Source organism: Lissotriton helveticus, chromosome 7 (genome assembly GCF_964261635.1).
Source record: "Lissotriton helveticus chromosome 7, aLisHel1.1, whole genome shotgun sequence".
Lineage (NCBI taxonomy): Eukaryota > Metazoa > Chordata > Amphibia > Caudata > Salamandridae > Lissotriton > Lissotriton helveticus.
Genome location: NC_136068.1, coordinates 1,290,370,993 through 1,290,386,234, shown reverse-complemented (window position 1 = coordinate 1,290,386,234; position 15,242 = coordinate 1,290,370,993). Strand labels below are relative to the sequence as shown.

The following is a 15,242-nucleotide window of genomic DNA, read 5'->3' as shown; positions in this document are numbered from 1 at the left end:
AAGCGGTACAAAAGGGGATGGTGATGGACGGAGCATCTGAACCAATCAAACACTCACACCCAGTCAACAGATCTGGGTTTAATCCATCACCATTCTTTAGCCCACTCTGCCACCCCAGTTTAGACATGGCCATATGCAAATCAGTCTGACCCTGTGCCTCCTGGGAACAGTCCAGCCCGAACTGCCAAGCCATGCCTTCCTGGACCGGAATCAAGCTTCCTAGGACCGGTTTCTGGCATTCCAGACGTCTTCAGCCAGGCTTGCTTGAATCCAGTGGCAAAGTGAGCAATGGACTCAACGTCTGAGCATACCCTGCCAACTTATGGCGAACAAAGCGGTACAAAAGGGGGTGGTGATGGACGGAGCATCTGAACCAATCAAACACTCGTACCAAGTCTACAGATCTGGGTTTAATCCTTCACCATTCTTTAGCCTACTCTGCCACCCCACTTCAGACATGGCCATATGCAAATCAGTCTGACCCTGTGCCTCATGGGAACACTCCAGCCCGAACTGCCAAGCCATGCCTTCCCTGGACCGGAATCAAGCTTCCTAGTACCGGTTTCTGGCATTCCAGCCGTCTTCAGCCAAGCTTGCTTGAATCCAGTGGCAAAGTGAGCAAGGGACTCATCGTCTGAGCATACCCTGCCAACTTATGGTGAACAAAGCGGTACAAAAGGGGATGGTGATGGACGGAGCATCTGAACCAATCAAACACTCACACCCAGTCAACAGATCTGGGTTTAATCCATCACCATTCTTTAGCCCACTCTGCCACCCCAGTTCAGACATGGCCATATGCAAATCAGTCTGACCCTGTGCCTCATGGGAACAGTCCAGCCCGAACTGCCAAGCCATGCCTTCCCTGGACCCGAATCAAGCTTCCTAGGACCGGTTTATGCCATTCCAGCCATCTTCAGCCAGGCTTGCTTGAATCCAGTGGCAAAGTGAGCAAGGGACTCATCGTCTGAGCATACCCTGCCAACTTATGGTGAACAAAGCGGTACAAAAGGGGATGGTGATGGACGGAGCATCTGAACCAATCAAACACTCACACCCAGTCAACAGATCTGGGTTTAATCCATCACCATTCTTTAGCCCACTCTGCCACCCCAGTTCAGACATGGCCATATGCAAATCAGTCTGACCCTGTGCCTCCTGGGAACAGTCCAGCCCGAACTGCCAAGCCATGCCTTCCTGGACCGGAATCAAGCTTCCTAGGACCGGTTTCTGGCATTCCAGACGTCTTCAGCCAGGCTTGCTTGAATCCAGTGGCAAAGTGAGCAATGGACTCAACGTCTGAGCATACCCTGCCAACTTATGGCGAACAAAGCGGTACAAAAGGGGGTGGTGATGGACGGAGCATCTGAACCAATCAAACACTCGTACCAAGTCTACAGATCTGGGTTTAATCCTTCACCATTCTTTAGCCTACTCTCCCACCCCAGTTCAGACATGGCCATATGCAAATCAGTCTGACCCTGTGCCTCATGGGAACACTCCAGCCCGAACTGCCAAGCCATGCCTTCCCTGGACCGAAATCAAGCTTCCTAGTACCGGTTTCTGGCATTCCAGCCGTCTTCAGCCAGGCTTGCTTAAATCCAGTGGCAAAGTGAGCAAGGGACTCAACGTCCGAGCATACCCTGCCAACTTATGGCGAACAAAGCGGTACAAAAGGGGGTGGTGATGGACGGAGCATCTGAACCAATCAAACACTCACACCCAGTCAACAGATCTGGGTTTAATCCATCACCATTCTTTAGCCCACTCTGCCACCCCAGTTCAGACATGGCCATATGCAAATCAGTCTTATCCTGTGCCTCATGGGAACAGTATAGCCCGAACTGCCAAGCCATGTCTTCCCTGGACCGGAATCAAGCTTCCTAAGACCGGTTTCTGGCATTCCAGCCGTCTTCAGCCAGGCTTGCTTGAATCCAGTGGCCAAGTGAGCAAGGAACTCAACGTCTGAGCATACCCTGCCAATTTATGGCGAACAAAGCGGTACAAAAGGGGGTGGTGATGGACGGAGCATCTGAACCAATCAAACACTCACACCCAGTCAACAGATCTGGGTTTAATCCATCACCATTCTTTAGCCCACTCTCCACCCCAGTTCAGACATGGCCATATGCAAATCAGTCTGACCCTGTGCTTCATGGGAACAGTCCAGCCCGAACTGCCAAGCCATGCCTTCCCTGGACCGGAATCAAGCTTCCTAGGACCGGTTTCTGACATTCCAGCCGTCTTCAGCCAGGCTTGCTTGAATCCAGTGGCAAAGTGAGCAGAAAAGCTGGAAAAGGGAGGCATGATATAGGTCGAAAGCTACTTGGTTCCTGCGGGTTGAAATTTGATTTTTCTTTTTGTTATTAATGGAAGAATGGAATCGCTCTTCCATTCTTTAGTAAAGTATCCAGAATTAAACATTTAGTTAAAGATGTTAAAGAGATAAGAGCATATAACCTCAGGGGCTAACTATATACTTTTCGGGAGCAGCGGTCCTGCGGGAAGCCTGATTTAATGGTGTGAGCAAAACATAAAACCTTCTCAATAGTGAGCAAGTAGAAGGAGCTCAGAGTATCGGAATTATTGGGAGGAGGGTTAGCATCTTGAGCCTCAAAGGCTAAATGATTATTAGCTGCAAAGTGTCGTAGATGTCCTCTACTTTGGCGTGAAAAAGCCTGCCAGAGTATTACAAAAGGCTTGGTTACCGTTAGTGTTAATTTTGGCAAGAAAACCTGGCAAGTTTCTTAAACTGTTGTAAAAAATACTTTGGATGAGTTTTTAGATGCATCAATCTTAATGAGTGAAGTAAGTACAGGATCTTTTGGTTTACAATTAGGCATTTGTAGTCACTAATAGTTTGTTAACAGATACCTCATTCTAAAGAATCATAATTCTTCCTCCATCTACACTCCTGTCTGTGACACATTTGTTTCTGGGCTATAATCTTGTCGGAGAACCAAGGTTTTGATGGGTTGTTTCTCCTGTTGGTATGTATTTTTTCAAGAGTAAACAGATTAATTGCCAACCCTAGCCATGAAGAATAGTCTGATATGGCTGAGTCTAGATCCTTGTCAGGATTGTGTTTAGAACTGTAGAGAGCTAGATTGTGTTGGGAATTCTCAATTTTGTGAAAAGCTCGTCTTTTAAAGTCTGGATTGGGAGTGTTAGTTACAGATGGATTGGCCGGTACCACCAATTCAAACATAACTGCTGTATGGTCCGACCAAATCAGTGGCAATGCGGTGGTATATTTAAGAAAATGATTATTGGTAAAAAAGCCATGCAGCTTATGGCCTGCCTGGTATGTCGTACATCAAAAAGTTGAGATAAGCCCAGACTAGCCATATTGTCCGTTAAGGTTTTGGAGTCTCTGTCTGTGAGCGATTAAAATGAAAATCTCCCAGAATCATAAAATCTGCAGAGCTAATACAAGATTCCAGTATGGGGCTGATGGCTGAGTTGAGGATCTGGATACCCGGGGGCTGATAAAGTAGCAGGCCGTTGGAAGTATGGTTTTTAGTGAGCTCCACATGAAACGATAGTGCTTCGCATTCAAGATTGGTAGATAAAGCATAGAAGGAGGCAGTAAGCTGATCGCAGGAGATTACTGCCAGTCCTCAACCCCTCTTGACTACTGTCCATTCTGAAGAGTATTCCCTGGGGATTGCTGAAACCAAATCGGGACATGAGGTGGAATCAGCCCAGGTTTCAGTTTTAAATGCAATATCTAACTTGTTATGGTCTAGAAAGTCAGCAAATTCATCATGGTTTTTCACTAGTGATCTGGCATTTAGTAAGGTTCTGGAAATTATACTCTGTCTAACCGATTTTGTTAATTTGTCTGGTCTCCTAGAGCTGTTGGAACCAGTTGTATGGTACGTGACTGTGCAGCTACTCTCTTGGCACTTCCGGTCACTGTGTCCCGTATGGAGTGTGGTTCGAAAATGGGTCAGCAGGGGTTCTTGCCTGAGGTATGGAATGCTTGGATTTCACTCCTGGGGTATGTCATTGTGGGGACGTGTGGGACTGAAAACGGATCAGAGTGTTCCAACTGCATCTATCTGGTATCCTGACTTTTGAATTTTGGCCCTGGCATTACACTTATCTAAGTGTGTGCAGAGGCTTAGGACAGTCCCTGACTATGAGAGACCTTGGTCTGTGACCTGGAGAGGTAAACCAAGCATCCCCTCATTTGTGACAGATGACTACTGTCCCTGTTTTGGGTTTAGTACATAGAGCAGTGGGTTCAGCTTACTGTGGTTTAAGGATCAGTATTGTGACCAGATCTTTATACCTGAGTCACTAGAGTGGAGGCCTGCCAGCACACTCTGGTAAAATTCTGCTTCAATGCACTTGCCCAGTTCTTTGTGCTAAAATCTTGGTGCATGTTAAGAATTTTTGTGTGCAGGCGTAGCGTATCAATCAATCAAGGATTTAGAATGCACGGCAAATCACCCATGAGGGTCTCGAGGTGCTGGTGTATCCATGGTATGCATGGGTTTTCCAGTGTTATGGAGGTTAGTGGGATCGTTTTTTAATACCCCTCGTCTGGCCTTGCAAAAGATGGAGGGAGAGGGCTATAATACCTAACAGTGTAGTGAATTGTTTACATTCCTGCAGCTGGAGGGAGGAGACTTAAGGGGAGTGGCGATATGGGTCGATCAGATATTCTATAGGGTTTTTTGTTAGCAAGGAGCTGCTGATTAGTTTTCCTGTATGCTTCAGTTGGTGGATGGTATAGGTGTGGGGTGGGACTGCAGACTCTGTTGTCAAAGGGAATGAAACCCTTAGGTGAATACTGTCCTTTTCTATCCCTGATTGCTCCTTCAGTTGGGCTGATGACAACCAGGTGTAGAAACCTCACACCTCTTTGTGCCTCTGTTGTGGGTACACCAGGATGAGGGCAACATTGCTGTGAGAAGCTTCGCTTTTCACAAAAGCCTTGAAAGAAGAACCATTCCAAACAGTTTCTACAGTTTGAGACGGTGGATCAATATTTCCTGTGTTAGCACTGCGAGTGAAAGTGGGACCCAAACCACCCCACTTTGTTCCAGTTCTTATATGAAAAAGGAAGGGAGTGCTCCACAGAGTACTCGGAGGGCTGTTGTGCAACAAGAGTTGATGTCTACCAAAGCTGAGGGGGGCATCATCTGAAGTCTTGATCCCATGCTGGAAGAGTTGTGTACCTGACCTGAAAGCCTTCCTAGCTGCTGAGCACCTTCACCCCCCATGCTGATGGCCGAGTCAGGCTGTAGTCTTACGATCACCAGCTGCCACTTCCAAATTGCGGATGGCCCAAGAGGTACAAAAGGCCCAGTTGTAGGCTACATCTGCTGTCTGGTTGAAAAGACATAGGCTACAACTGACTATTGCACAGGGAGACCAAAGGACTTGCACTTACCTATGCTTCTGTTGGGACTTTATCTTCAGTACAGTTCAACATTCGGCTAGAGACTGCATCAGTGACATCAGAGCCATTCTATACAGACTGCAGCATCAGTGAAAGAAAGGCTGGGTGTGTTCTGCCATATGCGACTCTCCTCTGAGGAACTGTATCTAAGATAGCTTATGCGCCCTAGCTCTCAGTAGTGCGCAGGTGGACTGCCCGAGTGTAAGGAAATCCTGAAAAGGCCTTGACCTAAATCTTCTATTCTGCGAAGGGGGTAAGTCTTAAGACTTAGTGTATTGTAAACCATGGGTGATTGAACTGCGCCTGAGCGTTATTCATGCTACTCCTGTAGAGTGAGGGGGCACCTAGTACTAGAGGAAGAGAGCCTGGGAGTAGGAGAGGGAATGGGGTGGGTGTAGCTTCTACAAGCCTTTGGACTCAGAGACACTAACTTGTATATGAGTATTAAAGGGTGTAGTATTTAATACAACTCTATGAATAAAATACATTTCTCTCTCGCAAAGTTAATCACTAGGCCGGACATTCACTTTATTTGGTCTGTTAGTTGATTGCTGAGCTCTCAACTCAAGAACCCCCACAATTCCTCCATGAGAAGCCTGTGACCTGCTCGCCCTTATCCTGAAAGTCAAGTGGACAAGAGATAGTTTGCAGTGCCATAGTGTGATGGGTCCCGGGACATCTGTGGCAAACGACCTTAACCCTCACAATTGAGGCCCAGTAGCTCCTGCCTGCCCTGTGACCACCAAACAAGATCTGACACAATTTTATGAAGCCAGTCCTGCTCATGATAAGGTAAACAAGCAACCAGATTAATCAGAGTACAAAGTGCAGGAAAAAGTGTGACTCACAAATGTACAGGTTTTTGATCTACTGGAAGGGTTACTTTCCTAGCATCACTCATGGTTGATGCTACATCTGTTCATGCCGCTGTCTTGATCTGTTGTGTTTTTTCCACACTTTTTCTGGCAAGCCTGGTGCTCCTGGCTGGAGAAGGGTATCCTGTTGGGCCTCAGCCTGCTGGCACTGGTCTTTACAGTTGACATTTTATTCGGGGCCAAATTTTTACTTACCTGAGCGATCCTTTGATCTGCTTTCCTCTCCTTTAAGGTCTGTGCCCTTTTGCGGCTCCTGAAGACCTCAAACTTTGGAGTTTCTTTTGAGTCATGTTCAGCGTTGTTCAGCTTTTCAGTGCACTGACCGCTTCAAATTCCACTCTGTTCTCATTCAATGTCTTGCTATTCCTTGTAATGATTTTTGGCTTTTTACCCCGAAATTACCCTTTCATGGAGACCCCTGCTTCTACTATGTCCATATTGTAGCAGTAAGGAAAAGTGGATGAATTAGATTGCGCCTTTAACTTGGGCAGGCTAAATCGAAACATTTCGTTTCCTGTACTTGACACTTCGAGCCCAAGCAAATGGCGAATGAAGAGTAGTACACATCTTTCACAGAGGCTATGGTCTTGTGTAACTTAAAACATAAACAGTTCAAATTCTTATTTGACCCCGGTAAACCTACACAGGATATACCCAGAATGTTCCACAGAGTTCCCCAGGTGTCAAGAGGCAAATGTGGGTCTCCTCCATGAACATGGTCATACCATCACATTTTGAGTTTTTGAGCAGAAGTACAGAACAGACTACATTAAATTGTGGGAGAGATGCGGACACTCATGCTGAAACTGTCTGCCGAAGGTGCTTTTATATTTTTACTTACCTGAAGTTGTGGTACCCCTAAGAAAGGACTGTGTCACCTTGATCAGACGAGGACCTCCAGAACCTCCGCACAAATTTTTCTTGGTAAAGTAGTTACACCAGCTGGATGGGTACCCTCTATAGATATTCAGTGCACTCAGCTTCATGAGTTCTCTTCTATTTCTCTTATGCTTCCAGTTGTTTATTCTCATAGGACTAGATCTAGATTGAGCATTCATACTTCTCATTCTTGCTCAGTTTATTTGCGGTTTTCTTTCGGTAATCTCAAGTATTTTAACACTGAGGTCTGTCTTCCCATGGCTTTAAAGTCCAGTAGCCTTAAAAAGAACAACAATTGTGAATACACTTCTTTACAGAACCCACTTAACTCTCCTCAGGAAATAAATGTAATCATTGCTGTAGACAATCAGACTTTTTATAGTTTATTGAAGTAATTTATTGAAGTAATGTATTTGCTGCTTGTTTATTAATTATTGAACCGAAAGTGCATCAGATTTGATTCATTCAGATGTGTTTGCACCTACTTCCAGCAGGTTGATTTGTTGTGGTTATATCTGCAGAAGCCAGCCATGTTTAGTGTACTAGTAGTTATTCAGCTCAACTTTGTTTTAGTTGGTCAGCATTCATTCCCTTTCCCCCCACATGCTTGTGGATATTTTTGCTTTGGTGTTGCTCCTAACATCTTCCTCTCACACTTTCTCCATCAGGGCAGTGAACCGACTATTAAAGAAGAAGCGACTGATGTCCCAGGTAGGTGCATCTTCCCTTGGCAGAGTTTTTCTGACCTCGGCTGTACCTAGACAGTATACAGTAGCCAGAAAGATGCATATGGGGATTGGGGCCGGGACACCGTATGAAAATGGACATCTTCACTGTCTTGGGCATGGGCGGATCTTGGTCTCCACAGTCAAGGAGGCTTAATTGGACCTCTGTTTTAAACAGCTGTAGTCCCTATGCATCTCTGTCCTGAACAGGTGCAATCCCTGGGCATCTCTATCTTGAACAGATGCAGTCCTTATGCATCTGTCCTCGACAGGTGCAGTCCTTGTGCATCTATGCCTTCAGCAGTGCAATCTCTTTGTATAACTGTCCCAAGAGGGTATACTCTCTGAAAATTGCTGCCCTGAATGTGTGCAACCCCTGTGCATCACTGATAAATGTTCTATGGTGTCTATACTAGACAGTGACCGTCAAGGGCTAGATGTGCATTGAAGAGTAAAGGTGGAAGTACTTTCCTAGGATTATTTACTATAGCAGGTAGTAATCCTTAGCAGTGTAAGACTTGTTGAGGAGATGAAAGCATGGTCATCAGTTTGTGTGGGAGGGTGCCAGCGCTCGGCTGGGCTGCTTACTGAGGATGGCAGGAGGCCTGAGCGAGCGGTGCATAATTGTGGGTAGAGACAGTGCAGCTTAAGATCCAGTGCTTCAGTGAAGTGGGTGAAGTCAGTATAAGAAAAAAATGTCTTTGAGGTGGATTGAAGTATGTGGAGTTGGTAATAGAGGGATAACTGCCAGTTCTGGGTTGCAAAAGAGTGGCAAATAGTTGGGAATGGATAGAGTGTAGAAAGAAGCATGAGTCTGAGCTGGTGGAAAAAATAAGGCTTTTGTCAGAATGTGACTCTAAGGACCATTATCATCTCAATTTTCTTTTTTCCTTTGATCAGATCCTAATTGCCCTTTAAAGGATGCAGCGAGCAAGAAAATCCCCAAACTGACTATAAAGGTAAGTGATCTACTCACTATCACAGTCTCTGTTCCAGGTGCCTTCAGCAACTCAGGATAAACAAACCCTGAATTATAAACAAATATTCTTACTGAATAGTTGGCAATAGGATTTGGGGTGAGGATGTGGCCTAACGGCCAGGGCGGTCGACCTCGAAGCTGGGGAATAGGGTTCGAGATGCTTCAGGGACGCTCAACATCCTGTGATTATGGGCAAATCCCTTAATCTCCCCATGCCTAACAAACATTTTTGTGTCAGTCTGTAATGCAACTGGTGCTCATGTAAAGTGCTCGGATAACTTTGGGTCTAGTTTGCGATGTATAAAACTTCTCTCCCCCCCCCCCCCCCCCCCAAAAAAAAGTTGTTCATTATTCTAAATACAGAAATTCTTGAAATCTATCTTCAGGGTGAGTGGAAAAATGTTCCTGAGACCGGTTCCTCACTCTCTAAAAGATCTTCTACCCCATCTGGAGACAAAAGGTGGCTATGCAACAGTGTGAATTTGGTTCATGAGAGTTTTAAGAAAATCCTTTTCTTCACAAAAACAATACATCATTCAACACCACCATCAGTTCCTTCCCGCACTTACCCCGACCTACACATTTCTTCAACTAAAATGCTCATAAAAATTCCATGTCGTTTCTTGAGATCCAATTTGTGATTCCAGTCAACACACTGAGTAAATTGTTTCCATAATTTGACACCCTCTGAATATGACAGGACAGTAACTCCATTCTGCAAGCTATCTACTTCCTGTTAATAATCTGGAGCATGACAGACAAGAGCACGGCTAAGCTGGTTGTGTAGCATCTCAGGACGCATCACTCAGTATAGAAGTTATGATACAAGTTCACTTTTGACTCCTACAGTGAATAGGGAGAATTGAATTTGGTTTTGCAGGGAGATCCTTGGGGTAATCCCGAAGCCTTTTGTACGACTCACTGTCCTTGCTATAGGAACAGTGGGTTTTCAGTTTGACAGTTGTTGCCACATGAGTCCTGACACTTATTTTTTTTCTCTCATGGATGGCATCTGAAATGTCACTGGAGCAGGAACCAAGGTTATAACAAATTTAAAAAGAGAAGAAGCTCACTATGAGTAGAAAGGTGCCTGCCTTGAAAGACAGTATGCCAGTAATGCAGTGGCAAATGGTCCGTCCTTGTCAAACCACAGACAGATATGTCCAGAAGAGAATTGTCCTTTCACACGTCTGTGCCTCTAGTCCATAACAAGGTTTACTGAAGGAAAAATGTTACTCTGACTTGCCATCCACCCTTCCTCCAAACTCATGGGAGGCCAATACATACCAACATTGAAGGTTATAAGTGCACTTTTGCACTGTCTAAGAAATTGGGGTATTAGTTCAGTGGAGTGAGTACCCACCTCAAATAATAACCACAATGCTTGACAGGGTGGACCCTAAGAGTCAGTAAGTTAACCTGAGCTCACCCCATGGCAGCTGTGGCATAGAGCAGGCATGTTTGCCTTCGAGAGAATGTGTAAATTATGCAGTATTAGAACATTAATAAAGTTGCTACATAACACTAGTAACAACCCTAAATGAATTTGAAAATTTGGGAAGCATTGAATAAACAAAATTACACCAAAATGACAAACATCCAAAGAGGGGAACTGGAGATATGAATTTTAAAAGTAGAAATAGTGCCTTGAAGCACCAAGTGACAATGATAGCCCATTGTTACAGTAGAACAGCACCTAAGCACAATTGGATGCTGCCCGCAATGACGTGGTAGGATACACCAACCAGGTTTGTCCTGGGCAAAAGATTTTACTTTCTGACAATAGTCCTTTAAGTACCAATCCACCACAGGAATACACTTCTAAAGCCCTCCAGGACCTGTGGGAGGCACTTGGAGACTAATAGGGTGTCAGGCAGGGGCCGCAGCAGGGTCCAGTCCAGGTTCAGTTGCAGCTGGTAAACTGGGCAGTTGCAGGAAACAGCCCCTTATAGCTAGCTTGTTGTGTTCCTTTAGCTTTAACAGGTGGTCAGCCTTATAATCATTGGAGCCCACTTCTTTTTCCTTGGTACACGTGGGAGAGCAGGCCGAGTCGTCAGGGCTCTTCTCAGGTCACAGAGAGCAGGTTCAATCCTCTTCTGTTCATCCTCAGGTCCAGAAGTGATATGAAGCAGGTGCAACATTTATGCCTTGTTTGAGGTAGTGGGTAGGAATGACTCCTGAAGATGCCCGAGCCAATTGGGTTAAGGTTCCCGGAGTTAAGATTAGCCACTTTAGGCATTTTTAAGATGGGCAAAGTCTTCAGCCAAACTAAACCTGGGCTCTTGGGCTGCAAGTGGAGAGTGTACTGTGGTAATCCTCCAACATACAACACTAAAATCCAGTTTTAGCCAGTATCTGTACCCCTGACAAACTCTGAGACCGAAGTCTAGTCACGCCCCCCGATCGCGCTACAAAAGCGCTGACTGCTAGCGCTTCTGCACATTTCCCTACCCAGTTCCTGAGGCGGAAAGCCGGGAGCTGGAGGTACTATTGCATTGCTAATAATCTGTGTTCTAAAAAGAAAGCTTTAAATCTTAATCGTTTTTAAACTGTGTGGTGTCACTTACTGTTGTGCTTTTAAAACCTTGAAACACCGCCAGCAACTGCTCACACTTTAGCGCACAGCCGACCTGAACGCTGTCACGCTCTCTCATCTTTCTCAGCGGCCGCCATCAGACCAGGCGTGCACGCTGACCACGCCCACTTTAGGCCACGCCCCCCGATCGCGCTACAAAAGCGCTGACTGCTAGCGCTTCTGCACATTTCCCTACCCAGTTCCTGAGGCGGAAAGCCGGGAGCTGGAGGTACTATTGCATTGCTAATAATCTGTGTTCTAAAAAGAAAGCTTTAAATCTTAATCGTTTTTAAACTGTGTGGTGTCACTTACTGTTGTGCTTTTAAAACCTTGAAACACCGCCAGCAACTGCTCACACTTTAGCGCACAGCCGACCTGAACGCTGTCACGCTCTCTCATCTTTCTCAGCGGCCGCCATCAGACCAGGTGTGCACGCTGACCACGCCCACTTTAGGTCACGCCCCCCGATCGCGCTACAAAAGCGCTGACTGCTAGCGCTTCTGCACATTTCCCTACCCAGTTCCTGAGGCGGAAAGCCGGGAGCTGGAGGTACTATTGCATTGCTAATAAACTGTGTTCTAAAAAGAAAGCTTTAAATCTTAATCGTTTTTAAACTGTGTGGTGTCACTTACTGTTTAGCTTTTAAAACCTTGAAACACCGCCAGCAACTGCTCACACTTTAGCGCACAGCCGACCTGAACGCTGTCACGCTCTCTCATCTTTCTCAGCGGCCGCCATCAGACCAGGCGTGCACGCTGACCACGCCCACTTTAGGCCACGCCCCCCGATCGCGCTACAAAAGCGCTGACTGCTAGCGCTTCTGCACATTTCCCTACCCAGTTCCTGAGGCGGAAAGCCGGGAGCTGGAGGTACTATTGCATTGCTAATAATCTGTGTTCTAAAAAGAAAGCTTTAAATCTTAATCGTTTTTAAACTGTGTGGTGTCACTTACTGTTGTGCTTTTAAAACCTTGAAACACCGCCAGCAACTGCTCACACTTTAGCGCACAGCCGACCTGAACGCTGTCACGCTCTCTCATCTTTCTCAGCGGCCGCCATCAGACCAGGCGTGCACGCTGACCACGCCCACTTTAGGCCACACCCCCCTCTGGTTTAAAAATGTGCATGCACAGGAAGCTCAGCGGACGAGCGCAGCGGGAGCGCCGTATGCGCGCCAAAGGCATCCCCGTCTGGGCCCGTCCGGGCCCGAACGGTCCCAGGCTCAGGGATTCTGCCAGATCCACCCCCCAGCCGTCTGACATATTCAGCAGACACGCTTCTGGACCTTCGACCTGATAAAAACCAGGGTTGTCGTTACATTCACGATATAGGTAAATCCTTCACAAGCTGCACGCGTTGCTATCCAACCGCTCAGACCACAGCTAATCCCAGTTTACAACTGGGTCTTCTCAACTGTCGCTCCCTCCCCAAACACGCACTCGAAATCAATGAGTTGATCCAAGATCAAGGCTTGGATGCATTATTCCTTACAGAAACCTGGCTTTCTGACAGCACCGATGCGGACGCTGTATCCGCCCTTCCCCCAGGTTACCTCATCCAAACCCTCCATAGACCAAAAGGGAGAGGAGGTGGGTTGGCCATAATTTACCGGGAACATCTCACCTGCAGAACTAGTGACGCCCAAATTGATAACTCCGAAAGCTGTCACTTCTCCCTTCAATCTTCCCCGATGCATTCCCTTTCGGGACTCCTGATCTATCGGCCCCCAGGGACTCTTGGGAAATTTCTCAATGCAGTCACCGAAACGGCCTCTCAACTAGCCGCCTCTGTTTCCAACTTTCTCATCGTGGGCGACTTGAACCTCCACTTTACAGATCCCACTGACCGATCTGCCTCGGACCTACTAGTGGACCTGCTGTCACTTAGTATCAGGTTGGTCAATAATGAACCCACCCATGATAAGGGACACCTACTAGATCCCATCCTCACTAATGCCAATATCACCACCAGTCCACCTTTGTCACTGCCATGGACTGATCATCTTCTAGTCCCCTTTTCATGGGAGGCCCCTATTGTGCCCACCCAGCCTGCGAAAATCAAAGTCAATGACAGACGATGGCATAAACTAATACCATCAGAATGGTCGGACATCCTCTCTAACACTACCCCAGTGCTTTCCTCCGACGCCATAACGGCCGATGAACAGTTCTGCTCTTGGATCACTTCCTCCCTGGACACCCTTATCCCCAAAACCACCACCCTCAGACACAATAAACGTATACCCTCAGCCCCATGGTATACTCCAGAGCTCAAGGCGCTGCGGCAGGACTGCAAAAGAGCGGAGCGGTCATGGAGGAAGGAGAAATCCAACGCTAATAAGGACGCCTACTCCACCTCCCTATCAGCTTACAAATCTGCGATCGACAAGACAAAAAGTCGATTCTTTCAGGAACAATTCGAAAAAGCTGCCTATTCAAGCAAAGAAACCTATACCATCCTGAAAGAACTGCTTAAGTTCCCTGACCCCGCCCCTGGAAACCCCCCAGATCCAAAGGCAGACCAGGAAAAATGTAGTCAGCTAGCCAGCTTTTTCCAAGAAAAAATCCAAAAAATTCTTGCCTCCATCCCCCCGACTATTCCGAGCGAGACCGACGAGCCCCCTGACACTTCGATCGCCCCTCGCCTAACCTCGTGGGGACAAATAACCCACGAAGAAGTAGAGATCACGCTCACATCTATCAAAAGCGGATCCCCCAGGGACCCCGCACTGCTACGGACCCTTAAAGAAGTCGCTCCCATTATCATCCCCCCCCTCACTAAGCTGATTAACGCTTCTTTTCAACAGGGAGTCGTCCCCCCTAGTTGGAAAGCGGCAGTCGTTAAGGCGCTGCTAAAAAAACCCTCCCTGGACCCAGCTGAACTGGCCAACTACCGACCAATATCTCTCCTCCCCGGGGCCAGTAAGGTAGCCGAGAAACTGGTGAAAAAAAAACTCTCCCAGTTTCTTGAATCCAATAATCTGCTAAAAAACTCGCAGACAGGTTTCCGCCCTGGACAGGGCACCGACATCGCCCTCCTGGCTGCAGTAGAGGAGGCCAGAGCGCTCCTAGACGAGGGAGGATCAGTGGCAGTGATCCTCCTCGACCTGAGCGCGGCCTTCGACACCGTCAACCACCAACTTCTGGTCAAACGGCTCAAGAAGGTAGGAGTAGAAGGCACCGCCTTATCCTGGCTTTCCTCCTTTCTGGCCCAACGCTCCTTCCAGATCTGGGAAAATAACACCCGCTCCTCCGACACACCCCTCCAATGTGGTGTGCCTCAGGGCTCCTCCCTGAGCCCCACATTGTTTAACATCTACATGTCCCCATTGGAGGAGGTCGTCATCCCGTTCGGAGTGAGCATCGTCAGTTATGCGGATGACACACAACTAGTTGTCTCCCTTTCCCACCCTAGTCAACAGCCGGCGGACCTATTCAACTGCTTGACGCAGATCCAGGGGTGGATGAACAACTCAGCCCTAAAGCTAAATGGTTCTAAAACTGACATTCTCCTTCTGGGTCAGAAAGGACTCACCTTCCCTTTGAACATCTGGCCGCCTTGTCTGGGACCCCCCCCTGTCCCTAAACAGGAAGTAAAAAGCCTTGGAGTATGGATTGAAACTGATCTTTCATTCACCACGCAGGCCAAAAAAGTAGCAGGCACCTGCTTCGGGCTACTCAAATCGATGAGAAAGATCCTGCCCCTCCTTCCACCCACATCGCAAAGACTTCTCATCCAAGGCCTCATACTGTCCAGGCTTGACTATAGCAATGCTATATACCTGGGCGCACCCGAAG

General features: G+C 47.1%; 1 protein-coding gene across 3 annotated transcripts in view; it reads left to right on the top strand.

Moving 5' to 3' along the window:
* RECQL5 (RecQ like helicase 5) overlaps positions 1–15,242 on the top strand; it is a 912,465-nt gene that overhangs the window by 779,077 nt on the left and 118,146 nt on the right. For all 3 annotated transcript variants that reach the window (XM_078654534.1, XM_078654536.1, XM_078654535.1), the window contains 2 exons: positions 7,836–7,878; positions 8,793–8,851. In XM_078654534.1, coding sequence (XP_078510660.1) covers positions 7,836–7,878; positions 8,793–8,851 — 102 coding nt within the window. The remainder of the gene's footprint in view (positions 1–7,835; positions 7,879–8,792; positions 8,852–15,242) is intronic.